General features: G+C 33.9%; 2 protein-coding genes across 3 annotated transcripts in view; one reads left to right on the plus strand and one right to left on the minus strand.

Annotated features, from left to right (window-relative positions):
- The window catches only part of LOC108969910, a 198,385-nt gene that overhangs the window by 100,565 nt on the left and 89,200 nt on the right, over nt 1–8,620 (minus strand). The window lies entirely within an intron of this gene.
- Nucleotides 5,861–8,620, plus strand: part of LOC108969908 (proton-coupled folate transporter-like) — a 4,818-nt gene continuing 2,058 nt past the window's right edge. The window contains exons 1-2 of one of the 2 annotated variants that reach the window (XM_018934903.1): nt 5,861–6,124; nt 6,208–6,320. In XM_018934903.1, the coding sequence (XP_018790448.1) occupies nt 5,968–6,124; nt 6,208–6,320 (270 nt within the window). In that variant the 5' untranslated portion in view covers nt 5,861–5,967. Of the gene's footprint in view, nt 6,125–6,207; nt 6,321–7,876; nt 8,195–8,620 lie in introns of those variants that run through there. The other variant, XM_018934904.1, reaches the window with a different exon arrangement.

Raw genomic sequence — 8,620 nt, forward strand, 5'->3', positions numbered from 1 at the left:
TAGAGAGTATACAATAATTTGGCCCCGCGAATTTGGCAATGAGTTTCACACAAAGAGTTATTATTTACATTTTTTATCTACATTGTTAATAGAAAAATCACATCAATTAACTGTCAATAGTAATATAAATGATATTCCTTAGATAGTATATAGATATACATAGTGACATCAATATTTATTTTGTCGCCTTCAACCTAATCCACAGCAGGTGAAATACATTTACGCCAACGATTTTTTCAGTTTTCGGAAAACCCTTTTTATAAGCACTTTTTGAGATGGCCTTTAGCTCCTTCAGCGAAATTTGTTTTTTCAGTTCAATCGACTGAAAACCGGTTCCTTCCTGATGATAGTTGACTTGTTTGCGTGTTAAAGTCATAAATCCATGTCTTATCGGCAGTAATAATGCTCTCCGTGAATGTGGAATTGGAATTCACACGATCAAGCATGTCCAAAGAGACCATTTTATGGATTTTTTTTTTAAATCTCCACCAAAATCATTCCTACGGACTTGCAAGAGATGTCGAGCTCTCTTACCATCTCTCTAACATTTGCCTAACGATTTTCAAGCGCTACTTTTTTAATATTTTCTTCAGTTGAAGAGGTCCGAAGGTCGTCCAGAATGAGGCATGTCTTCAACGATCTCACGACCGTCTTTGAAGGCTTTGTATCACTCGTAGATTTATGTTTTTGATAAAACTGCTTTTATATCGTCCACTTCAATAACATTTCACAAAGACAGTTTTGATATATACCATATATACACTTCACTTCCTAATMACTCATACGTCACGGTGGACCCACTAGACAAGTGGCCAAGATGCGTGAATAGCTTGCAATTGATTTCGTGTTTAATCTAACACCAAAACAAACAAAGGAACATTTAAGAACATATTATTTTACGGCTAGCAACCTCGCTTTTCAGATTTTATCCGATAGACGTCAGGATGATATTCTGTGTAATACTCTAACATTAATACCTTTGTACTTTCTCATACGCTCCAAGGTTTTCAGGAAACTTAAATATATGATTCTCCAGTTAGTATACTACTACATCCCAGATTTTCAAACTTAATTAAAAGGAGAGAGAGAACTCTTTGTAATTTTCGCCCTTCCGGTGTCCTAAAAAATGTACGACACCAGCAAAAGATTTTTCTTTTCGTTGACTCTGAATAACATTTGTAGTTGTGGATCATCAAAAATAATAGTTTTTAGTTTTTCATTACTTAAAGCGGGCAGCTTTCTTGAAATATATAAAATGTACAATACAGTTTTCTCTAAATATTAACATTTTGCTTCAGTTCGTCCCAATTCGATGCTCTATGGAGGTAAAATCATCTCTATAATCATGTTTGCAGGGCAATTGAAAAGTTCCGGGAACACCACGGTAAAATACATTTTTTGGCAGAATTCGTTTTTTCTTTAACATAGTTCCCTTCAAGGGTGATACACTGATTATAGCGACTCTCCAACTTTACCATACAAGTTTTGCWGTACTACTTGTCTTTGGCTTCAAAATAGGCTTAAGGTTCGGCGATCACCTCTTCCATCGACAAAAGTTTCTTCCCAGCAAACATTATTTTAAGATCTGCGAACAGGAAGTAGCCGCTAGAGGCCAGATATAGGGTGGATGCGTAAGCAATCTGAAGTCCAGCTCATGGATTTGCCATCGTATTCACTAATTGAAAAAGGACTTCATTTTTATTCATATGCGGGCATTTTTCAGCGATTTTGTCCTTCAAAAAGTCCAATACCACTATATAATAGTCGCTTATTGATGGTTKTTCCTTTTCCAAGTTAGTTTAATAAAAATTATACCATGCACTTCCCAAAATCGACCGTCCATAATCTTATCAGCTGACTGTGCCGTTTTCCATCCTTTGGTGCGGGTTCATTGTGCGCAGTTCACTTGGATGTCTGTCGATTGGACTTCAGAGTGAAATAATGTAGTCMTGTTTAATCCATTGTCACACATCGGAGCAAAAACTCGAGTTATTTACGCCTGAACATCTCGAAACAGTGCCACGAATCATCAAACTCGTCGTTGTTTTTGGTCAAAAGTGAGTTTGCACAGAGTCTTCTCATACCCAAAAATTCATAAATGATATTATGTATAACATCAGTTAATATCTCTAGTTTTCCTAGAATTTCGRACAATTTCCATTTACGAGCATCAAAAATTAATTTGGAGACTTTTTTGATATATTAGTCGGTAACAGACTCTTTACGGTGACCATTGAYTTCATCGTCATCGGTKCTCATTTTGCCTYGTTCAAATTTAGCAAACCACTTTTCAACGGTTGATTTCCCCGGTGCAGATAATGTTAATCGATCTAAACCTTGGCTTCAACAGTATTTATTTCCACAAACATTTTTAACACACGAAATTCCTTTYTATTAACTTTTTCATTTCAARTTTATCTTATATTATAATATACACGCAAATTTTGAAAGTTAGAGCTAACTAAAGCTCAAATGGRTTTAATTCTGGTGGCGTCACTTATTTCTCAATCTTCTTCATCCAGTGRTTCATATTCTGCTGTGCCATAAACATATAAAGCATTTAATGCACCCACTTTATTGTTCTAACAAAAATTTGGCCATTTTTMAATCCACAACGAATGAAATTACAAAAAAAGTTTTTTTTCATATTTCGATAGGTTACACCTTAAAAAAAACATCACAAAAAGTTCTTGAGATCTGGATAAAGTTTTCAAGTTGTTTTTTCTGCGGCATACTTCATGCTAMTGACATACTTTCAAATTTAAAGTCACTACAATCTTCATTTGGACACTTATGTATATGTAGACATATATGTACTATATATAATTGAATTCATTAATACTTTATGTTTACGTTTATCAATAAAATCGGTTGTTATAAGTGTTATTAAACGAGTGGTCACACGAAAAGCTATAAAATTAAATTTGTCAAGTATCATAAATGAGTCAGCAAAACAGATCTGATTTTTAAAACAATGAAAAATGTATAATGTAAAGTACCAAATTTATGAATGATGAATGCACATGAACTGCGCAGTTCTTAGTTAGTCATCCACTTAACRAGGATCTTTACTAATTGAAATTACAATACCAACATAAACTAAACCTTCCCTAAGATTTTGTAATACTCTGAACAGGGTATATTAAATAAGCGAGRTCGTAGATTCTACAAAGTATAATTACATATAATATGATTAGCGTGATGAACGGAGTGGATTGAGCTATGTTTGCATGTCTGTCTATATATATGCGAACTAGACCCYCAGTTTTGGAGATATCGATCTGAAAWTTTTCACACGATTACCTCTCAAAAAGTAAGGAAAAGCTAAGTTCGGATATAACCGAACATTTTATACTCTTGTAAATTGCAAGAATTAAAATCAGGTTGGTTATATGGGGTCTAGGGCGAGTTTTTACCCGATTTTAATCATTCCAAGCAGAAATATTCACCGTTATATGAAAAACACGCTCTCTTAATTTTACTGAGGTAAATCACTTAATGGCCGATATATTTCGCATAAAGTCAACTGGAAGTTCGAAAATCTTTATAACAGGTATATGGGGACTAAGGGAAAAATTTACCCGATTTGTCTGAAAATGAACTCAGTGAATTAATGCGTGATCAAGTTAGGAATGATAAAACAATTTGTCAAAGCTTTGGACATGGAGGAATATGGTTTTAGTGACATTCGTAGAAATATTTCCGAACTAAGTATGGAAAAGCCGAAAGACGGCATACTCGAACGTCCCGAAATGCAACAAATACAGATTTTCTCTAACTCTTGACTGTTCTTGATAGTAAATCGTAGAAATGTTTTGTGTTGAAGGTCGAAAATTTCCCAAGTAACCATTAAGTATCAATCTGTCATTCTCTAAAAATAAATAGGAGTAGCAAGTTAGACTATATCCATAATAATCTGGACAATTTTGTAAATTATAGTGAGAAACCGAAAAAGCGGATCCTAGATGGAATAATGATAATAAGATTGTTGAGATCGTCAAATGTTGGCAGATTATAGTTAGTTCTTATAGTAGATTAACCACTGGAAAATTGTAAATGAATAATATACAAACAAGGCACATCCATCGATAGCCTGTGTAACGATTGAAAAAGTTAATTTGATTTCTGATTTGGATTTAAAAAGTTTTGAGCAACGGTATTTTGAATCCATACTTGAAGGAAAATACAAGTTTTGTGTGCAAGGACCAAACATGCTTATTAGAGGTTATAAGATATTATATTAGAAAAACAAAATATATGGTTTCAATGTTATTCGTTGGTCCTCTTGTACTGCAGTACAGACTTCAAGAACCGACAAAAAGTCCCGAAATCTACCTAAAAATATTTGGTAATTTAAAAAATGTGGGTTTCTCCACAAATAATTTATTTTTGTTGCAGCTAATTCCAACAGCAAATAAATGAAAGAATTTATAGTTAGCATTTACCAATATTTACTTTTTAATACCCTGGCATCATGCTGCATATGGTAAAGTAGTTTTTCACCCAACATTTGTTTGTGACAATTAAGATTATTCTAGATATATTCTATATAAAAATGTATATATCAAAAGAGTTCCCTAGACCGTACAGCTGCTCACAGTCGAGCAGCGTTTTCGTCTAAGGTCCAACAGTCCAGTAGTGAAGCAGAAGATACCAACAGAGCTCCGACTTATTTACATTCCGCAATTACTGAGACTGAAGTACCTGGTCTTACAGTATCCTGCAATATCGTTATGGCCGGGCTAACAAGCCATCCTTTCGCTAGTTTTACACTCAAAGCTAATATCGTTACTCTACTATAGAAGTTGATAGTCACCGGAGCAGTAAACCTATACCTTTGTAGTACACAGTAACCTCTTCTTATAAAAAATTGCGGAATGTATCACTTAACAGAGTATGAATCACTGATATCGGCCGTTATCGCTCCTCAGCACTAAGCTCTCTTCTGTACTAAGGTTAACTCTTCTGAGAGTACTCGACACAGGACCCGCTGGGGGAAGCAGAGGAAGAGGAAGACATCCACTCCGTTAGAAAGATCAGATGCAAAAAGACCTGGCTACACTTGAAAGCTCCAATTGGCGCCAAACAGCGAAAAGGAAGAACGACTGGCGCGCTGTTGTAAACTCGACTATAACCGAGTAAATGGTGTCTACGCCAATAAAGAAGAAGAAAAATGTGAACTACTGTCGAATATATTGTCTGCGGTAGATTAAAATTAAATAAAATATTTCGGTTAAAAAGCATTATATAGTACTGTAATTACGTCAATATAGGGCCTACATCAAATTTAATTTATATCAAAAATGAGGCAATTGGTTGTCCATTTTGTCTCAGAAGAAATGAAGGTTACTGATTAACCTTTATTTCTTATAAAATTATAAAACTCTGCGGAAATCTAAAAATATTTCATACGCCTTTAATTCCTACAAGGGAAAATGTACATAACGGTAGGGTACACCTGAACTCAGTTCTTCCTTACCTCCGCTTTTAACAATGGGAGGGCTAGTGTTCTCGACCAATATCAGTTATTAGCTCTTTTCTATAACAAAAATTACATTTAATTGATAAATGTTGACTGGCTCTCTAACTTCAGCTCACCTTTATTCTCTGTTTACCAAACTTTTACCGCTCTACTATATAATGTCTTATCTGCTCTCTTCAAAAGGCACAAATAGAATGAACTGAAGTACTTCTCGATAACGAATCATCGCGCCAAATCACATAGTGACATATGTTTGCTTGTATGTTGTTATAAAATTCACCCCTTTCTACTACGACAGAATACTCTTCAATGCGACAATATGGTCTGCTATATATATTTAGGAGAGTAGACATATTTGAAAAGTATTTAAACGACTTGTGCAACTGAAGCAAGCCATAAACCGAAATAACAACACTTCGGATTCCAACGTAGACAACGCATAAACAATTTAATTTTTTTGAAGTAATCCCTGAAACGTTAGTGTTATGTCGATAAAACAAGAAGCAATAGCCGCTGAAAAATTGCAGGCAATCGAGGAGGATAATAATAGTGAAATAGCATCGAGTAAATCGAATCGAAAGAGACAGTTTACATTGATAGAACCAGCATTGTTTCTAAATTACATAGCGACAGCGATGGCCGGTAGGACATTTTCCAAATGTTACCTTAAAACCGTGTGCATGAAAAACGTTAATACATTATTGTTATTATTATGTTTATTAAAGGTGCTGTGTTACAAAATCAAGAACTCTACCAAACTTGTGTTGCCGTTTTCGATTACGATAAAGAATTGTGCGAACCTATGTTGGGAGTTATACCCAAAAACGCGTCATCACAAGTGAGTACTCTCAATCGTGTTAGTTTTTTGGAACATATATTACTTAGACAGTTGTCAATTGAGGATAATTGGTAGGAGTTTTTCAGTGTTATTTTCCCCAAATTTAGTGGGTAGTTAAGTAATCGATTTTAAAAGGAAACATTTGATAATTTTCGTGATTTTGCAAAGGCTTGCCGAGTTGTGAATCGAACAAACAAGTGATATAAAACCCATGTGCTGACATAAAGCAATAAAGAAGGAATGAAAAGAAGTAACCAAAACAATATTCTTCTTTATTGGCGTAGATACCGCTTACGTGGTTATAGACGAGTTCATAAATACAATACTACAACTAAAATTAGAAGCCTCGGGAAAATGGACTATTAATGGAATCAAATATTTAAACAAATTTAAAGTAAATGAGAATATGTAGAAAGTGTATAAACTCACGATTGAAAGGTGGCTGTGGCGATTCATAAAATATGCTTATTAATTTTCTGTCAATTGCTGCAACACTCGGTTACAAATTTTAAATTTGTTCAAAAGTATGTATGTATAAGTAGCGTAAGTATCATATAACAGAAGTATCAACGAAAACAATTAAAAATAGCAACAACTCGTTGCGATAAGCTTCAGACTGATAACATTAAAAAAAAAATGAAAATTGATTACGAAAAAAAAAATAGAATACATACATGTGGTAGGTAGTATCGATTATAATTAAAACAGCTGGGGATAATAACAGCAGACGGACCTACTCAGGTGGATTCCCTGTGACTCAACTACGCTATCATTAACCAAAAAAACAATAATAATAATAATAACAAATGAACGTAACAGATAGGTAAATTTCACTGAGGAAAGTAAAAAAATTATAATAAAGAATGTTAGTGTGTGTGTGTATCTCCGAAAAGCAAGAGTTCCGCCTGAAAATCCATAAAAAACAAGTGTTGTGTGTTGAATACAATGCTCGCGACAGACTGCAAATAACATCTGTCAAATAATAAATACACACGTTCTTATGGACGGACCTATTTTGACAGCTGCACGACTGCATGCCGACAGTTGTGGTTCTCCCTAACTTCAATTTAATCCTATATTTACCAACGACAGTAAGACGACAGTAGAGTTGACAGTAGAATGGAAGCTAGAGAAATGAGGTAGAGTGGTGATGCCACTAATATGTAAAATGTAAATTAAGTAATTACTCAAAGCTCAAACCTGACATTATTTTACAAATAAAAGCATAAAATAGCTCTGTTACATCATTTGTAATAACAATTGATAATTTAAAACAAATAAATTTGCCTATTTACTTATTTTTTGCTTAAAAATTTCACTTTGAACAAATTAAAATTTCATTGAAGTGCAAGGTATTAGTAAATTAGCCACAACGTGTACATGAAAAATATACAACTGCATTGTTTTGTATACATGCCGGCCATTGTTATGTTGCTGCCCTCTCACAAACGTTCATGTAGTAGGATTCACAACGCCATTTTCAGTTCAYTGTCGTGCTGCTGCAGTCTGTCGCGAACATTGTGTTCCGCACATTAAGACAACCAAACAGGAGTCACAAGCGTCTACAGAAACAACAATGTTATTAGTTTTCAAGCAGAAGCAAGTTAATGTTATTAGCAGAGCAACAAATAAATGTTTGCGAGACTGAACGACACTGTTAAATGACAAGGAAGCAAAATTAGTGACAAAAGTGAATAAATGTTACTAGCATAGCAGTGTTAAATAACTGCAAAGTATTGTTATTAACAAGCAGAAGCATATTAATGATATTTTCAGATAATTATTAAATGACTGTGAGACAGGAAATAACAAAAGCGAGTTAATGTTATTAGCAGAGTACTGGTAAATTCCTTTGAGGCCAAATGAATGACAAAGTAAGTTAATGTTATTGCAAAATACTGTTAAAGGACTGCAAAACAAAGTGAATGACAGAGGTGAAGCAATGTTTTAATAAAGCACTGTTAAATGACTGTAAAACACAATAAATAGATGTGAGTTAATGTCATTAACGAAGCTCTGTTATAGGGCTGTAAAATGAAGTGAATGACGGAAGTGTGTTACTGCTATCAGTATAGGACTACTAACTGAATAACATAGGCAAGTTTGTGTTTGTTATTAGTAGAGTACTGTTAAATGATTTCTAAACAAAATGAATGAAACAGGCGAAGAAATGTTATTAGCAGAGCGCAGTAAAGTGACAGCTTAGTCTAAAGAAATATATTTGAATGGAACAATGTAAAACAACCGTTATTTCAAATTAAAAAAATATTTAATAAAAAAAGAAAACTTCAAAAAATAAA

The sequence above is a fragment of the Bactrocera latifrons genome, unplaced genomic scaffold (genome assembly GCF_001853355.1).
Source record: "Bactrocera latifrons isolate USDA-ARS-PBARC rearing strain unplaced genomic scaffold, ASM185335v1 scaffold_27, whole genome shotgun sequence".
NCBI lineage: Eukaryota > Metazoa > Arthropoda > Insecta > Diptera > Tephritidae > Bactrocera > Bactrocera latifrons.